The sequence below is a fragment of the Peromyscus leucopus genome, chromosome 14 (genome assembly GCF_004664715.2).
Source record: "Peromyscus leucopus breed LL Stock chromosome 14, UCI_PerLeu_2.1, whole genome shotgun sequence".
Lineage (NCBI taxonomy): Eukaryota > Metazoa > Chordata > Mammalia > Rodentia > Cricetidae > Peromyscus > Peromyscus leucopus.
In genome coordinates, this window is record NC_051075.1 from 74,840,356 (window position 1) to 74,859,115 (window position 18,760).

General features: G+C 51.1%; 1 protein-coding gene across 5 annotated transcripts in view; it reads right to left on the reverse strand.

Moving 5' to 3' along the window:
* The window catches only part of Bcl11b (BAF chromatin remodeling complex subunit BCL11B), a 90,946-nt gene extending 85,444 nt beyond the window's left edge, over positions 1–5,502 (reverse strand). For all 5 annotated transcript variants that reach the window (XM_037210828.1, XM_028882093.2, XM_028882089.2 and 2 more), the window contains exon 1: positions 5,243–5,502. In XM_037210828.1, the coding sequence (XP_037066723.1) occupies positions 5,243–5,300 (58 nt within the window). In that variant the 5' untranslated portion in view covers positions 5,301–5,502. The remainder of the gene's footprint in view (positions 1–5,242) is intronic.
* Between the last annotated feature and the right edge of the window lie 13,258 nt (positions 5,503–18,760).

An 18,760-nucleotide genomic window follows, 5' to 3' on the forward strand; every position in this document is an offset into this window, starting at 1 on the left:
CCAGACCCAAGGTTGAAAGGTACCACGTTCCTCATTTCAGAGTTATCCTCTGATCTTGCCTCCATGGTGTGCTTACAACTGGCCAGATTCAAACATTAAATGAAGTAGAGAAATCATCAGATAAATGGCTGGCCCTCTTCCTCCAGCTGATGACAGCGACGGCTTTTGTCTGACCTAATTTATTTCTCTTTCAGGTTAGAATAAAAGCACTTTCCTGTGTCAGAGCAAGCTCTTCAGCTCGCCCACTGAACTCATGCCTAGGACTCCAGCTCACTGTGCTGGCTGCAGATTTCTTGAACTCTAAAGCGAAGACATTATAGGTCCAGAAACCCCACAAGCAACACTGTGCATATATTCCCCAGCACCGGATCACACATTTGGGGAGTGATGTAGCCTCACGGCATGCCATCCACGAAGGGCACTGTCTGGTGTGAAAGGTAAGGCTGCTGCTGACCCTGGCAGGCTCACACTCCTCGAAAACAAAACTGTCCACATTATTTGAGTTATGTTATGTCTTGAGGGAAAGAGCTTGCTCCCCTTCGTTCCGTGGGCTCACTGTGGAATAGACGGCATTGAGAGTGCTATCAAATCACAGCTGAAAGGATTTCCATCCATCAAGCTGTCTTGGGTCCAGGACTCCCTTAAGCAGCAATTCACAGTGACCACCACCACCACCCTCCCCAGGTAACATACACCAAAATGGACCACCCCTAAAAAGATGCTCACTGTTCCCAGACTCTCTAAATGGATTCTGAATACCTTACCAACAAAACAAAATGTTCAGAACATCAAGACCATGGACAGATCAGGGGACATACGCTCATCCAGGAATAACAATTTTAATTGCTTAAAAAGAAAAGGAAATTGAAGGGAAAGAAAATACCTCCCCACCTGCCAGGTAAGGGCTTACAAATCGATGGCCATAGCTTGAAAATAGATTTTTCAAACTTATATTCTCATTTTGTCCTGCCCGAATCTCTGCTGGAAAATCAATATTACAACTTCACGCTTAAGACATTTTGCAGCGACACAAACTGCAGAAGCTGCTGCCGTGGCGATGCTGCTGCTGCTGCTGATGGACGCGGGTTCCCAGGCAGAGCGGCGGAGGCACCGCAGCCATGACACGGGCACCGAGCGCCCCCTAGCTGACGAGAAGCGCTAGGCGCGGCTTGGAGCATCAGGCTTGCCATGAACCAAAAGCCAATTCCACCGAAAGTTTACTTTGGAAAGTACTTTATCACAACAAGCAACAAAGAATGCAGGGCAGTGGAGATAGGAGGTGAAAAATGGATACATAAAAGGGGGGAGGAGCAGGCAGGAGTGAGAGTCTGATTAGGCGCTGAAAACCTGCTCGCTGTCTGTAACTAGACTGTTTTACATGCATCCATTTCACCTGAGACATACATAGCTCTAATTATGGTCAAATACACCGAAAGTTGACCTTTCCTCTGGCCAAAGAAGACCCGCTGGGTCCTTCAGTGGTAAGCTGAGAAGTGCATCTAGCCATCTAATCCTGACCCTCCCAAGTCTCTAAGGCCAGGTCCCCAGGAGCAACGGTATTCACCCCAAGACTGAAGAGCCGACTTGTTTTTTCTGTTATGAAGTATCCTGAAGACCAGACAAAATTTGCCAAAGCCCAGGCTCAGGCGGATAGCAACCTTCCCCCCTCCAGACAATAAACATGCATATAGACAAAAATCTTCAAATAAGAGGGGGCTGGAATGCCCTTTAACAATATTGGGGTTGTTAAAATACGCTCATGGCTGTTTTCTCTCCGGTGTGAATTACAAATGAATAAAACCAACCTGGCATAACACCTTTGACGAACACATTTTTATTCTCCCATGGAATCCAAGCTGCTGACATATCACACTTCTAATGACATGGGGTTCCCTTCTGTGCAAAAGGGGGACAAACATCATTGCCCCTACCCGACTGCCAAAAGAGAGAAAAATAACAGAGGGTCCAGGTCCTGTGAAATTTAGCGGAGACACAGTTCTGTGAGATAAGTAGGCCATTATAGACACACTGTAGTCTAGGCTTCAGATCACTGTGAGCATGGCCACCTTTAAAACAGACAGCAATCACAAAACCCAACTTGAAGCGGCTAGTATGGGATTAATACAGCTAGCCTAACTTCTGCAGCTCATTTTGGGCCCCCGGTTGTTCTGCGAAATCATGAGTGCATACAAAAAAAAAAAAAAAAATTACTAGTCTTCTTGGAAACCTGTTGGTGGGTTATTGAAAAGTTGGCTTAATTTGGGCTGGATAATTGACCACTCCATTTTACCTCCTTTACTTCTTCAGAAAGCCTTGAGCTTTTCCATCGACTGTAAAGTACATTTCCTTCTGCCTGACCCTGCCTGGCATGGCCTTTCCCTCTGCCTGGCCAGCGGCGGCCTCTCTTACCTCCCTTCTACCATTGTCCCCATGTTTTGTGTTTGTTTTTATTAATGGCTGTGTCTGTCCTCCTGTTTGAAAAGCCGCATCCATCTGGGTCAAACATTTTGAAACAAGCCAGAAGCCCAGGTTTTCCTCTCCAGCTGTCTCCGACTCTCTCAGCTCCCTTACTCATCCTCTTACCCGCCCTGGCTGTAAAATGTAACTAACTCATCGTGGAGTCCTTCTCCTACCCCTAGCCCCAACACACCAAGACCATGGATGCTATTTTTGTGCTGTTCTGGTTTCCTAGGCCATCAGTGATTCTAAGTTGCATCATCCCCAAAGAACCTGAAGCTGTTGCCCCACAGGCCCAAGACTGACACATTGTAGATGGTTTCCTTCACATCTGAAATCTCACATGTGGGCGCCTGTAGGGGCCTGGGACAACACCTGCTTTGCTGGCCCTTGCAATCAGGGATCCCGCATCCCAGGTTTTGTGGCTGGTCACGTTCCCCAGGCCACTGTGCATCTCCTGCATCCCTGTCTTGCCACCTCCGGGGTGACACAGTACAGACAGAAAAGCCAGCTGCTTCGGGATAAGCAGCATTTCCTGAGCACTGGTTGGACCACTCTCCTTGCTTAAACCCCTTACACAATACCCAGGCTCCCAGGGCCCCCGGAAGGCAGGTAGAATTGCTTAGCAGCCTGGTCTCTTGGCCCCTCTTTTCTTCCCAATACTCTCTGCCTTCTCTGCCTCTGCTGCAGCGTCAGCTGGCTTTTCCCAGCTGCTCTGAGCAAGGGCGAGACAGTGAACCAATGCAGAATGGAAGGATGTCACACCAAGCACCCCTCACCCCCAGGCCCAGCTGCCACCCGGCCCTCTGATCAGAGCTTGCTCAGGATGTCCCAGGGATGCCCAGCGATGGACAGCAAACCTACTTGCCTTTTCCCCGAATTCTCAACTGCAAATGCTCCTGTGCCGGGACTATCAGTCTCTCTCCCTTCCAATCAACTCTTCCCTCCTCAAAAACAATCCTTACAATTATACAGGGGCTCCCAGGGGCAAACTGCCTCCCGGACAAATTAGTCTCTGGAAGTACGGATGTTTTAACAACTACCTCACCTAAAGGAGGGACGGGGCTGTAAAATAACCCGTGGCTGCGGTTTACTAAAGGAGGGAAATAAATGTCAAGTGGTCAAACGCATCTTGATGAGACCAGGCTCAAATCTGATTGCAAAACATTTTGTTTTAAATACAATCAGCAAGTCTCCTTTGACATTACAGCATCGAAAAAATAAAGGAGACTCCTTTTCCCTCCTCCCCTAAAAGGCACCCCTCTCCCAAGAACCTCACTTTAATATATATCTCCCCCCTCAAAATAATAATAATAATAAACGCACAAATTCTTACTAACGTGTCTGCGGTAACAAAGGAGAGATGGGAAGAGCAATAGCTTCGAGCAGATGGCTCCTGTGCTGGGTTGGAGGGGAGGGGAGAGCCCCTTTATATATTTATTTATTTATTTAAATTCTTTAAAATATAACATAAATATTCGGCTCTCGACCGCAGGCCAGCCAGTCCTAGGCGGCGGCCGTGGCTCACAGCCTTCTACAACAGCTCCAGCGCGGGGAGCCGGGCCCCGGCGCAGCGAGGTGAGCGAAGGATTGCAAGATTACAACCTGCCTGAGGTCTCGATGGCACCCAGAGGAAATTTTATTTCTATTGCAATAAAATATAATAATAAATAAAAAGCAACCGCGACCAAAAGAACGCGGGGAGAGGCTCGAGCAGGCTGCGGCTGAGGCCGGCCCGGAGCTCTGCAAGCCGACCTCGCTGATGCCAGCGCGGGGACCCGGCGGGCTCCCGGAGAACTGCGTACCTGCGCGGCTCGCGCTGGCGTTTTCTTTTCTAAATGAACCCAGCTGGGGCGTTGGAAGCTGCTGCGTGTCTGCCCTGCTGCCTGACTTCGCGAGCCCAGCCACTGGCTTGAAATCCGGCGGATTTGCACCGCGACCTGCCTTGTTTATTTAGATGGGGAAGATGAAAGATATTGAGATAGAGAGATGGATAAGAGGTTGATAGGTATTTTTCTCCCCTTCCTTTTTTTTTCTCTTCATTTTTACTGTTATAAGCGCATCCCTCTTTTCCCACTCCTGACAATCTTTTTTTTTTTTTTAACTCGTGGTGGGGATCTTTTTTTTCACCAACCCAAATCCTCCCCCCCACACCTTTTTTTTTTTTTTTTTTTTTTTGGAGTTGGGGGGAAGAAGACAAGACCGTCCCAGGAGACGGAGGTGGGGAAATGGGGAGGGGGTGCTCCAGCCCAGCAAACAGCTGCGCAGCTGGATTCTTTTGCAAATAGCGAGAGGAGGGGAGGGGACGGCGGCTTCGGAATCCTAGCACCAGCGCGGCCCGCGCCCTGCCTGGCGGGGCGCAGAGACCGGGCACCGGGAGCCCGCGGCCACCCCCTCGCCCTACGGGTCCCCGGGTCCGGGGCGCACTCGGGGCTCGGTCCACCCGCTCCTCCGAGCGCGGACCCACGCGCTCGCCAACTTTTCCCGGCTCCCCCTCCCCCTCCGCTCCTCGGCCCCCTCCCCCTCCTCTCCAAACCCCGCCACCAGCGCCGCCGCCGCCACACACGCCGCTTGGAGGGCCGAGCGTCCAGCCCGGCTCGGCGCGCATAGCCGCCTGCAAACCCGCGTGCCCCCTCCTCGGCCCGGAGCCCGCAGCGGCTGCCCCCGGCTGCAGAAAAACTTTCCCAGGGCCCCGCGCCCGGCCGCTGCGTCCGGTTTGGTGTCCCCAGCCCCGGGCGACCGAAGCCCCGGCCGCCGGCCCCTCACGCGCGCCGCAAACACTTACGCGTGATGAGCTCCCTCTGGGACAAGTGCTGCGGGTTGCCCTGTTTGCGGCGGGACATTGCCCCGGCATCTATTCTGGCATCGCCCGGAGAGCTGCACAGATGCGGGCCGGGGAGGGGGTCCGAGCCGCCGCCGCCGCCGCCGCGCCTCCTCCTCTGCCCGGGTTGGTGCCTCTGCCCTTCCTCGCTTCCTCCTCCTCCTCCTCTTCTTCTTCTTCGTCTTTATTTTGCTCTTTCTTCTGGGCTGTGTTTTTGTTTTTGTTTTTGAAAAAAGAAAAAGCCAGGAAGATGGCTTGGTCTAAAATAGAAAAGGCAAAAATAAATGATAAAACTGCTGTTGCTCGCCGCGGGTTGGCTGGTTTCTTTAAAAATATATTCTTTTGGAGGAAAAATATCTCTCACACTTCTTCAAAGTGCTTGGCCTCTTAGACTTGTAAATGTCTTCTTGAAGTTATGCCGGGTTTTGCACCGGCCTCTGACACTTTTCTTTCGGGGTCTGGTAGGTGGAACGCGCACTTCCACCCAAAGGGAGGGGGGAGGAAAATGCAAACAAATTTCAAAAAAGAAGGGAAAAAAAAAAAAAACAAGCAAAGAAAACTTGGGGACTTGTCTCGTAACCCCTCACCCCGCCCCCTCAAAAGCCCAAAAGCAATGAAAAACTGCCTTGGTTCGGCTCTTTCTGGGTTTTCTGCGCGCTGCCTGCTTTTTTCTTTCTCGGAGGCTGACCCCTCCGAGGCTCTGGGGGACTCCGGGAGCGGCTCCTTCCCGGGTCACCTGGCAGGCTGGCGCCGGCCGGAGGGGCTGCGGGTCCCCGCGCGCGCTCCCCAGCGCTGCCGGGCGCCGCGGGCCCAGGGGGAGCGGGGCTGCGGGGCGGCTCGCCCAGTGTGCCCGGGTCGGTGCGGGCGTGGACGGGAGCTATAGATTGCAACGTGAAGATGGCGGAGTCCAGGTTCTCCGGGAGCTCTCGGTCTCTCTGTGGCTGGGGCTGCCTCTGTACAATGGGATAAAATTCAAGTTCAAGTGCGGACGTGACGTTTAATCTGCTCTAGAGACAAAAAGACCCAGAGAGTCGGAGCACTGGGGGCGACTAGCGGTGGCTTTTTAACATTGTACCCTGTAAGAGAACAAGAAAGCACACACCGAGACACGCGCGCGCGCACTCACACACACTCGCCAGTGCGCACACCCGCAACCCAGGCCGGCCACACGTGCAAACTGCTGTTTTTGTGAGCTTGTCTTAGCCCTGAGCGCCGGCTGCGCAAAAGCGGAGGGAGGGGGAGTAAATAAAATAAAGTCTTTGCCCCCCCCACTCTCCCTCCCTCGGGAGCAGGACCCCCTGAGAAAGGGGGCGGGGTGCTGTTTGAATCACTGAGGTACACTGAGTCCAAAAAGTCCAAACCCACCGACTCAGGAAGTGCAGCTGGAAATGGAGGGGGGTGTGAGTGTACTGGGGAAATATATACCACTGCTTCACTTCCCTGGAAAAGTAGTTACAATAGGCTTTACTTATTGGGGGGCGGGGGGGGGAGACGTTTTGTAGAAACTTCCAAAAAGTGTCTCCATATAAACCGTGGGGATTTGGTCCTCTTAGAGAACAAAATAAAAGATACTAAGAGGGCACAGTGGGGGGCCCATTTTGTTTGAATCCCATTCCAGAAGGGATCTTCGCCTTTCCGGGCCCCATTAACTTCTAGGGGTCAAGCATTGCCCCGCCCCCACACCCTAGTCTCCTTGGGGAGCACGCGCTAGAGGGGCAGGGGTACTCCACGTGGGAGAAGACTCCGACACACAGATCCAGAAGTGGGCGTGGCCAGCTCTCTGCAGGAGGGTGACTCGGCGAGGCGCCCCCCAATTCCCTCTGTAAAATCTCTGCAACCTGGAAGTCGCCCCCCTCCTCCACCGCCCGGGATTGGACTTGAAATTGCTTGTCCGACCGGGAAGGACAGAGCCGCCTTGTCAGCCGTTTGATCTCCAGCCGGCGAGGACAAGGGGAGTTGTGGGGGCCTGCCCGTGGCCCGGGGACAAGGCCAGGCTGCAGTCCCCGAATGCACCGCCCCCTCCTGGCGCTCTCCTCCAGGAGACCAGCTGGGTCTACTGGATAACCTGGCCTCCCGCGCCGGGCGCGCCAGGCGGCTGGACCCCTCTCCCTTCCCCGGCGGCCAGGGCGGGTCGGGGCCTGGCTGGGGCTGGGCTTTGCGGTGAGCCTGGCTGCACCGGCCTCACCCCACCCCAGGCCCGGCGCCCCAGCTTCAGCCCAGGGATTGGCGAGGCTGCAAGGCCTCCAGGCGAGCCGCCTCTCCCGGGGCCTGTTCCTCAGGGGGCACCTGGGCTTTTGTTCATCCTGAAAGCCATGGGTGGGGCCAGGGCACCAACGAAGCACGGAGTGCTAGGAGCAAGGACAGAAGGATCTCTCTTCCCTTCCCACTTCACCCAAAATAATCACTGTGCAATGTGCCCCAGCTTGCAGTTTCCAGCACCGTGGGCTGCAGGGTCCACGGACCGACGCGAAGATGAGCCGAGGAGATGCTGGGTGGGGGCGGATTTGCACCTCCTTCGGCGGGCCGCGTGCAGCTGCCCACCACCACACACACATGCACCCCTCCACGTGGTCAAAGTCTGGAAGCGTCTCCTCTCAACCCATCCCGCCCTACCGAAAAAAAAAAAAATATTTCCAGGAAAGTGGCCAGAGTAGGGGGGAGTAGCCCACACCCACCCTTTAATAAACCTCCCAAGAAATCCATAAACGGACCTTACTCGCACACCCCTGTTTCAAAGTGAAAGATCAATTAGCCTTCTGTTTCATAGGCCCGCAGATGGGAAGAAAGGCCAGAGAGGGTTAGGACTTTGCCCAAAGGCACACAGCACATCAGGAGCAGGTATGGCCTTAAAACACAGCGGCGCGCCAGCTGCAGCCTGCCACCTTGGGCGCGAAATTCAAACACGTGGCCCTCACCTTCTGGGGGAGATGGCTACAAGGAAACCGGACAGAGCCAGAGGCCCAGGACGAGAGAGGAGGAAGAGCTCGCTTAGGAAACAGGGAGGTTGGGGCCCCGGAGTCAGCTGCCTACTTGAGCACGGATGGGGACCCGGAAAGGGGCAGCGGGCAGCGGCCGAACAGCCGGGACTGACCCCGAGCACGTCCTCCCGGACTGCGCGCTACCCCGACGGCGGGAAGGCGCGCGCCCTCATGGCCGGGTGCAGGGCCCGAGCTGTCGCTGCCGCGCGCTCCACCTCGCGGCCGCCGCCAAGAGGCCTCCCTGCCCGGGCCTGCGCCTCCTCCTCTCCCTGGAGGCGGCCGGGAGCAGGCAGCGAGCGATCCCAGCTGCCACTCCAGTCTCCTCCTTTTCCCTCTGCCCGTCTGGCACGGCATCATTTGCGCTGAAAGCTGTTAATGTCTGGTCTCACAGCTCCCCCTTTAGTCTTCCTGCGCTCCGTGTCTCGCGTTCCCAGCCAGATCAATAGCTGCCTCTCGGCCGACCTTGACCTCTCGCTCGACCCCGCCTTGCTTAGGCCACTGGCTCCAGGGTACGCTCTCTTTGCTCTGTCAGGTCAGACCCAACCTTTGCTCAGGACCCCGGGTCAGGCAGGTGTATCCAAAACCCCCTCAGACAGAGCTACCCTTCTACGAAACCTTGTTTAGTATAAAGGTCACTCACTCCCCTGACTCCCCAACACACACACACACACACACACACACACACACACACACACACACACACACACCACGCAGCACAAATGACTAACCAGAAGAGAGAAGGTACAAACGTGGGCCTGAACCCCTTGCATAAAAAAAACCCTAACAGCATTTCTCCTATGCTTGCTAGAGGCCTACTATGTGCTTTGCAACCTTGACACAGAACTTAATCCGAAACAAATGAGAAAGAAAGAATATAAATATGAATGTCACAACGCTTTTTGAAGTCCCAAATATTTCCCTATTCCTTCCTCGGCTTCACACTCCATTCCCAGAGCGAATCCCCCACAGCCTCCATCCCTTTAAGGAGAGGGGAATCGTTCTTTACAGAGGAATCTTCAGAAATTAAAATTCATTTCGCCGAATCAAAGTGCATTTTTATTAACTTGTGTAGGGCTCTAACCCCCTGTGTGTGCCTTGGGTAACACGCCACAGAGTGGGGGCGGACTGGTCGGACTGCCCCACCCCACCCCACGCCACCCCACCCAGAAAAAGGCTTTTTGCTTAAAATTCCTTGAAGGATTCTCAATCGTTGGGCACAGACTGGGGCCCGTGGAAGAGTGTGCAATGTTGTCTTTGCCTTCTGAGCTGTTACATTTCATCTTATGTCTTTACGAAAATTTGGAAAGATCTAGATCTAGAAGTGTCAGGGGAAATGGGAAGTCCTGGAGTCCTTGCAGGAAGAAAACTGACATTTCATTTGTTTTTGTTATTTTTCTCCTTAACAGGGATCCTCCCTCTGAGATGTAGACAGATAACTTTGGAGCCGACTGAGGGCCCAACAACACAGCTTACCAAATTACTTTGGGTTTCGTTTCTAGTGCTTAAAAAAAATAAAATAAAATAAAATAAAAAAACTCCATGCAAAGAGAAGGCGAATCTTCTCATTTTCACAAGTGTGGGGCAAACTCCGAAGTAAGCTATGCTTGCTGCTTTCTGTTCCCCCTGGGTTTTAAACCTTATTGACTGTGAAGACTCAAAGAGTCAATAAACGCTCTAAGGAGAGCACCCACACCTTCTTTTTGAGAACTGGCAGCGGAAACCCTAAGCAAGTCCTATGCACATTAGGAAGGCTCCCAGGATGGTCTTGATGTCTTTCCTCCTAATTTAGAACCATTTTAAATTATCGTGTAGGAGGCGCGTATGTGGTTTGTAGAGTCGGTTCTCTCCTCTCCCACCTTTATGTGGGGCCCCCTGGGGTCCAAGTCAGGCCCTCAGGCTTCTCCTCAGGCTTCTCCTCAGCCTGAGCCTTCTCTCCAGCACCGGTTTAGACCCTTCAGAGATCACACTCAGACCCCCTGGTGGACAGGAGGGGCTGGGTAAGCCTTCTTGGATATTGCCTAGAATTCTCACCTGTCCTTTCTGGGTGCAGGGAAGGCTTTGCTGGATCACCGAGGGTCTAGGTCTCGGTACCTAAAGGCTAAACAGGACCCAAAACTTGCCTCTCAGCCTTCTTGGGTCTGTTCTTTGCACATGCCCAATTTAAGATCCAGGCTTCTGTTAAAATACGAGACACTGCATCTTCTTTTCCTTTTCTTTTCTATGTTTTCTTTTCCTTCAAGTAAGACTTGGGCTCGGTACCATAGGAGATTTTCGACAATCATTCAACTGCTTGAAATAGGTTTAAATAGACACCGGGACACACACACACACACACAGGCATCTTTAAGTCTTCAGCCTAGAAGATTTAAGCCAGTTTCACTGCTCCTGATTCATGTTTTATTTTCCTTAAAAAATATTTTTAATTAAAAAAAAAAAAAACCTTGCCCAGCTCCCAGCTCACTGTATGTGAAAAAGACTGACACCCACATTGAATGTTCCTAACTCTGCCCCTGTCATCAGAAGTGATATTGAATGGCTCAGTACTAGAGGATCTGGAACTATTTCCACAGCTTTCTCACCTCGTTTGGAATTTTCTTGCCTTGCTAATTTTAATTCCTCAGTTGAGTCATCAATTCACATTGGGTAGGGGAGCCGTCACCCTGTTGGGAGAGACACCACCAAGCCTGTGTCCTCACCTCTGTCACAGACAGGGGTCAGAGTGGTGGGTACTTACATCTCCATGTGTGCAGCATGCAAAGAATCTCTCTGCTCATTCCCTTGGTCTTCCATGTGTCTGGTGTGACTTAAAATGCAGAGGGGACCGTTCCCCTGAAGATTTCCCATTGCAGACACATTCACACATGGTGCCCACCCAGGAGCCTGAGTTCAGCGGTCTGGTGACCAAGGAACCTGCCCTATTTAGAGCAGAGACAAGGGTGTGGGGAGGCTCAGCAGAGTGAAAATGGTTCCTTTGGGGGAAACACCAGGATTCGGAAGGGAATTTTCAGTTCCGACTCTGGCTGTCAGGCTGTAGAGAACCGGGGTGACAAGGAGCTGGCTTGGTGATGGGAGACGGGGAGGGCTGGGGATGGAAGCATTTGTAAGAATCACCTTCCCAACAAGGGTTTGATGAGGCTGTGAGGATTAATTAGTTTGTATCCTTAAGCAGTATGAGAAGGAGGAAGTTTCGGGAAATGTTAGGTTGGAGTTGTAGACAAGTTTGATTCAATTGAGAGCTGCCCCCACCCCCAAGGCCCAGGATGTGAAAACTCCTATCTGTGCTGTAATGCACTACAGAGGAAGTGAGGGGGAAGGAGGGCTTTGAGAAGAAAGGAGAAAGGAACCAGAAGCATGAGTCAGGCTAGCATCCCCTCCCGAAAGGCGCAAGCCTCAGCTAATGAGAACACTGCAAGGGGGCGCTTATCAAAAAAAGAGAAAAAGCCAGCCAACACCTTGCTTCAGTGATGCCTTCCAGAGCTGCAAAAGCAAAAGGGGGCTCATCTGTTGTTTCGTCGTCGTTTTAGAAACAGCCACACACATGCTTTCGAGTGATCTCAACAAAGATAGCTTGCATCCTAGGAAATATGTCGCTGGCTTTCCCCCTGTTGAAGAGGCAAAGGTTGGGACTGCAGACCCACTAACAAACAGTTCCTGGGGGTTGGGGGGGTGGCAGCATCTCTATGATGCATAGAAGTTTTGAGATGTTCCATATTAAACATGCATTGTTGAGAGGTAGAGGCAGGAGGATCAGGTGTTCAAGGTCATCCTCAGGCACATAGCAGGTTTAAGGCCAGCCTGGACTGCCTGAAACTCTGCATCAAAAAAAAAAAAAAAAAAAAAAAAAGGAGAAAGAAAGTAAATATAAAATAAAGCAAAAATGTACGTTGGCTTGAAGATGCATTTTGGGTACCATTTACAAGGCAGACAATTTACCACAACAAAAGACGATGAATGCCGCCCAAGGGAGAACTAAGACGCTGAGTTGCCGTACATTCTGATATTAGTTTAATCTGGGTCTTTAAAAAAAATGATTTCACTGTGATCTTAAGCCTTCGGGATCTTTGAAACAACAATGGCTTCTAAAATATAGATGTGATGATAATATTCCCCATCTAAACCTGCAACAAAGCCCCCGCCTTGTGCGTGCCGGCTCCCACCAGTCTCTCAGGGAGCACGCAGAGGAGCAGAGGAGCCCATTTCCGGCCTGTGTCCAGCTCACCCTGCCGATTTGGAGTCTAAACAGGGCAGATTTATGGTCAACTGTTAAAAATCTGCATTTGGACCCCCAGATGTAGACGGTGGTTTCGTCGGCTGCTGGGATTCGGCACAGGCATCTGCAGCTTCATTATTTCTATCTGCTTAACAGGGACAATTAGAGAACAGAAGAGTGGGGACGCCGCCTGTTTGGGGACTGGTTCGGTATTGTACCCAGACCACACATTCCGGCTGGGAAGGAAGACAGTAATGTATAAAGCATTAGTGGATTTAACACTGTGCGCCGTGCTTGGGGGATCGAATTGTCAATGTTTCTGGCAAGAACGCACACTCCAATTGAAATCTATCACACACCTTAATTAGCTCCGGGTACCTAAATGCACCCAACCCAGAGGCAAGTTGGAAAGCCGAGGAAGGAGGGCAGGAGCGAGCAAAGAGGCGATGCGGGACCTGCCCCCCCCGGGGGGGGGGGGGCTCTGCGGCCCCGGTTTTCAGAATGGTGTGCACCAGCCAAGAGGCTAAGACGACAAATGTGACTCACCACCCCAGCCCCAGAGAACGTTGATGGAAGGCGTCGGGATGGCTCGACCCACGTTGACTAAAGGGATAAGAAGAGGCCGCGGTGACACAAAGCTGTTGCCGACAGAAACTGGAGCCTTTTTTTTTTTTTTTTTCTGAGCCAACCATCCCACCTGGACCTCGGCACAAATTATTGTTTTCAATTACCACCTGTGTATTCCTTCCCATGCAACTTATTGATGTAAAATTACTGCTACAGCGGTATAAATAAGTTATACCGCAGTTGTAAAATGGAAGAAATTTTGTTGTAGCAATTATGTTCAGCAAGATGACAAAATAAATTTCCAGAGCTGTGCCTGCAGTAACCTGGGGAATTTAAACCTCATAATTTCCATTCATTTCAGATAATTTGGAGTAATTTCTATATGTAATAACTTTGTAATGAAAAACAGCAGTACTGAAGTGATTTCACTCTGTTTTCTCCTCCTATGGTATACATGGCACAAAATGAATGATAAAAATAATATTTCCTTTTTATATGTGTGTGTGTTGAGTAATTCCTTCAGTAAAAATCATAAACTAATACCCAGACTAAATCTCTGTCCACAAAATGAAAAATAAATTGAGTTAAAGAAGTGAGGGAGAATGGAAGGCTTTGGATGTTTTATTGTGACTTTATTGAGTTGTCTGAATCCCAGGCTCTTCCTGATCTCTGAAGGTTACTGTTCCCAAGCAAGAGATACAGAGAGGTAAGACCCCCAGCTGCCATGGGGGACCTGCAGGGAGACCCCCCAAGACTGAAAGACCTTTCTCAGGTGGCCATTTCTCAGCCCTAGCATGTTCCGACGGTCTCTCTCCTCCCTCAGGGAGCAGGCTCAGGGGAATGGCTAACTCCTATCAAAGTTCCTTTTAAAAAAAATTAATAAAAAAGGTAGATGTATTTATTATTTTGTGCATATGGGTGTTTGCCTGCACATATGTATGTACACCATGTACAAAGCAGGTGCCTGCAAAGGTCAGAAAAGAGCACTGGATCCCCTAGAACTGGAGTCAGGGATGATTGTGAGCCCCATTTGGGTGCTGGGAACTGAATCTGAGTCCTCTTCAAGAGAAGCAAATCATCTTAAGCACTGAGCCATCTCTCTAGCCCTGCATCAAGTCTTTTAACAGCAATGATCACTGACACTAGGAAGGACCTGTTAGGTTGGACAGCGGCCGAGTAGGTTCTGACATATTTCCTCTTTTAATTAAAGACTTGGCAAGGTGGCCCTGTGTTCCCCCACTGCTCTGGTGCCCTGCCAGACCTCTGCCAGTGACGCATGCGACTGATGTGCACAGCCTCTGAACGCCACCCGTTATTCATCAGAAGCTCCTACTGAGCTGTTAGAAGGTGACAGGAATTACAGCATCTGCATGAGCTCCAGGCTCCCTGCAATTAGCCTCCACCACCACCACCACCACGGCGCCCATCAAGAGCTTCTCCTAAGTGAAAAATGGAGGCTAGGTCTAAAGTTGGACTTGAGAAGTGATGGGCAGACCTGTAGGCACTCCCCTCCTACCAGCCCCAAGGGCTCCTTACTGCCTGGAATGAGAGATGCTTCCTAGCCTGCAAACCCTGCCCTCCCTCTCTACCCCCAGGATCTAGATGGGCAGGCACGGGCTAGGAAAAGGTGCCCACTTGCTGAGCGATATGGGGAAATACACAATCATCTCTGATTTAGGGTCTCTTTGATCCCCCCCCCCCCAGCCTCAGCACACCTGTGAGCAGACAGTCCTGGCCTCTGCCACCCAGCAGTCCCATTATAGATAGGTACCCTGCGGCTTCTCCTTGGACAAACTTGAAGAAGCCCTCTGTGACTGAGGCGGCAATTCTGCTTACCAGCTAATACCCAGGTTTCTAGGTCAAACAAACCTAAACTCAGGACATCAGTTCAATGACACCAAACAAAAGACACTGACAGTTGTCTAGACTGGAACATGGCAGCCCCCCCAAAAGTACTTGTGGTGGTGTGTCCCTGTTACCGAGTTCTCCACTGCAGTCCTCTCCGGGCCTCCCCAGTCACAGAGATACTCCGTGTAAATATGTTTATCAGGAGCTTTGTATTAGCTCGTTCTAGGAAGAGAGAGACCATCAGGCTAAAGGCAGGCTCCCAGAGACAGAACTCCAGTCCCCTAGGCCTGTCTTCACAGAACTATGACTCTGTCCTCCACCTAGCCCATTCCAACCATCCACCAATCGAGAAGAGGGTACCAGAGACATCACTAGACCTGGGACTGGAATAGGGAATGCCAAAAAAGTCCACGGTGGATCAGGACACGAAGGAGGGACAAGGAAAAGTTCAAAGGTAAACCATGAACCGAGCAAGGACACCTGCTTAACAGAAGAGATTGGGCAGGGCTGGTGGGTAGTAAAGTCATGACCACGGCCAGGCAAACAAAGAACAGAGAGAAAGTGGTGAGGAGTGGAAGTTGGAAGTGCCTGAGACATCGTCTCAGACAGCACAGGACCAAGGAAATAAATGGACTCGGAGTACATGGGGCCCAGGAGAAGGTTCCGGTGGTCAACTTTCAGTCTGGCAATCTCCTGATACTGGAGCAGAGTTTAAAAGCATGCAAAGTTCTTTTGCCTCTTAGATTGAGTTTGTCCTTCCTGGAATTTTGTAAAGTGTGCAGGGTGGGCACCAACATGGTGCCTACATCCTCACAGACCTAGGTTCAAGTCCATGCTGCATCTGCCATAAACTAGGTGCCCTGGGGGCAAACAGCTGGCCTCCTAAGCATCCAGGTCCTCTTGTGTCAGGCCCCAGCCTCGGTCAGGAGTTCCTCAGGTAACCACACAGAAAGTCCCCAGTACAGGACACAGCACAGTGTAGGCATTTAACAAATTACAGATAATACTATAGAGGTCGATGTCAATGTTCAGTTTTACAGGAATTCACATTCATTTCAACCCATGGCACATACCTCAACATTTTCATTCAAAAGGAGAAATTTTCCCCAGACCCTGTGAATATATTCAGGTAATATTAATAAAGTAGCTTGTCATGGTCCATCTGTGTTGCTATAGCAATTTATGTAGAATGGAAATGGACTTCTCACAGCTCTTGGGGTAAAAGTCGAAGGTCAAAGGCCAGTGAGGATTTCTAGGATGGTGCTGTGTCTGCCAGAGAAGACCAGTATTGCATCTCATACGGTCCAGGGCAAAGAGAAGGATTCTCCCAGTCTCTTTTTAAGGGACTAACCATTTGTGATGATGGAGCCCCTTGATTCAATCCCCTCCTACCCCTTAATGTCTCATAATAAGAAAGGAGAATCAATATGAATTTTGAAGGGTGCATGTACAAGCCATCCACATCTGCTCAGTGCTATAGGCCAGGCTGAAGGTCAAGAATATGCAGAGAAAATATCTAGGTCTATACCTCCAACCGCCTCATCTGTCACTAGGCTGAGCTTCTTAAAGCCGACTGCTCAGGCTCCGCCTACTTGCCTCTGTCTGTGATTGACACACGCTGGCGCACCAAAGTCTGAGCCATCTAGGTCTTAATATAAAAGACCAAATACATCTGCAAACTAGGAGAACCATACCCACGGATAGTGGAAGGAAGAATGTCTCTGTGGCTAGTGGGTGTCCTCTCAGAGGGTCAGTCACCATTATTCATTTTCTCTTGGTCACTAAGTTTACAATGGGCTGCATTTGTGGTTTTTATAATTCAGCTCCCAAAATTAAAAATTTAAATTTGCAGCAGCTGAACCATTGGGGGGTGGGAGAAGGAGGAGGAGAAGGAAGAGGAGGAGGAGGAGGAGGAGGAGGAGGAGGAGGAGGAGACGACTACTATTGGAGGGGGGAAAAACTAGGTAGAGGTTTGAAATGACACCCACCCTTTTGCTAGGATCATGGGATAAGAGGAACTTCTGAAACAACTTGATCATCCCAGCCAGCTGAAGTCTTAAGTCTTCCATGTTTTCTTTTGTCTTTTGTTTTCTCTCTTTTTAAGACAAGACCTTTCTGTATAGCCTGGGTTGGCCTCAAGTTTCCAATCCTCCTGCCTCAACTTCTCTGGTGTTGGAGTCACAGGCATGTGCCACCGTGTCCAGGCTTCAATGTACATGTCTATAGTCTTATGCAACAGTTCTTCATCCAAGAATCAGGCACCGGTGATTATTCTGCGAAACAAGGGAATGTGACCTTGAGATCCAGTACGGTTGCTGTCCGTCCCCAAGTGAGACCATCCTGGGACGGAGGGATCTGCAGGACTTGGTTGGATGGGACCTGTCCTAAAAAACAGCCCCTTTTCTGTCTTTGTTCTACACAGGGACTTTTCACCACCCGAGATGGATAAACATTTATTAACACCCAGTAGGGAATGTCCCCAAAGCTGTCCCCAGAGAGTCCAAGCTGGCTGGTTTAGATGCCCTCTGGGAACAGTGGCAGAGCCTGGTGGCCTTGCCCTCTTCCTGCACAGAAAGCAGCCTCGCTGGCCTCGCTGCCGGGCAGAGCTCAGGGTAGAGACATGCAGACACACAAAGTGAGGAATGTCCTCCCGGGCCTCCTCCTCCTTCCCACCTTCTGTCATCCGGGGAGATAATTCATTTATGCAGTGCTCACAGAAGACTGACATTTTCAACTTTTTCAGCAGAATAAATTTATAAGGTAAATTAGGGGGTGGGAGCCTGAGTGTCCTAGGCAGATTCAAACTGGTAATTACCAAGGGCCTAATTATGCATTCCCTACAGAGCCTTCTGGAATGGGGAAGGTTACAGGATGGCTCCATTCTTCCTGCAGAGGACATTCCCCCGAACTTCCAGGAAGCTTTTGCTCCCATCTCTGAGCCTTCTCTGGAGGCCCTCATGTCCTCAACTTCCACAAGACCGTAGAGCAAATCCTCACCCTCTTCAGAGGATCCAGAATCCTCACCCTGCAGTGCCCACCAAGAGCCAGAAGCACAGACATCCCTCGGACCCTGGGTCTCGACTCGAATAAAACAAAAGGCACAATAGCAGGCAGGAAATTTGAGACCTTCCTCTGTCCCATCTTCCCAAGGTCCATCCAGGAGTTCTAGATCCAAATTCACCAGCTTCTGGGATCAATGCATCCTGTTCACTGACGTATCTACAGGACCCAGAGCACTGTGGAGACAGGATCTATGCTATGGTCTTCTCCATCACCGGAACCTGGCTTGGCCTCAGTACAGCCAATGAACAAGCAAACAGGGAGGGAGGGAGGGGAGGGAGGAGAAGGAGGAAGGGGAGAGGAGGGAGGGAGGAAGAGAGGAGAGAGGAGAGGGGAGGGGGGAGGGGGAGGGGTGTGGAAGGAAGAGGGGTCAGTAAAAGTGCCTTGTGACCATCACTGAAGAGCAAACAGGCTGGCCTCAGCAGAGCAGTTGGTTGGCTGCAGGGAAGCCCCGCCCTTCCCACACAGCACAGTGCACACCAGCTTTGGAGGGGATACATGTATTTTGAACATAAAACCCTCTTTTCTGTTCGCCCCCATCCATTTCCCACTATGCTCTCTGCTTCCGGGCGTCTTGTCATTTACCGTGTGTCACACTCTGTCGGGGATTCAGTTGTGCCCTCCCCAACCCAAATATGCTAGAGTCCTAAAGCCCTTGCATCTGTCCCTCTCGTGATGCTATAGCAAGACACCTGACCTTAAAGAGCTCGCTGTGGTTCAGGGTTTCACGGGCTTCCCTCAGTCCATCATGAAGGAGAAGAGGGAATGCGGTGAGCAGAGACACTCACATCACAGAAGCCTGGAAACAGAGAGCGAGGA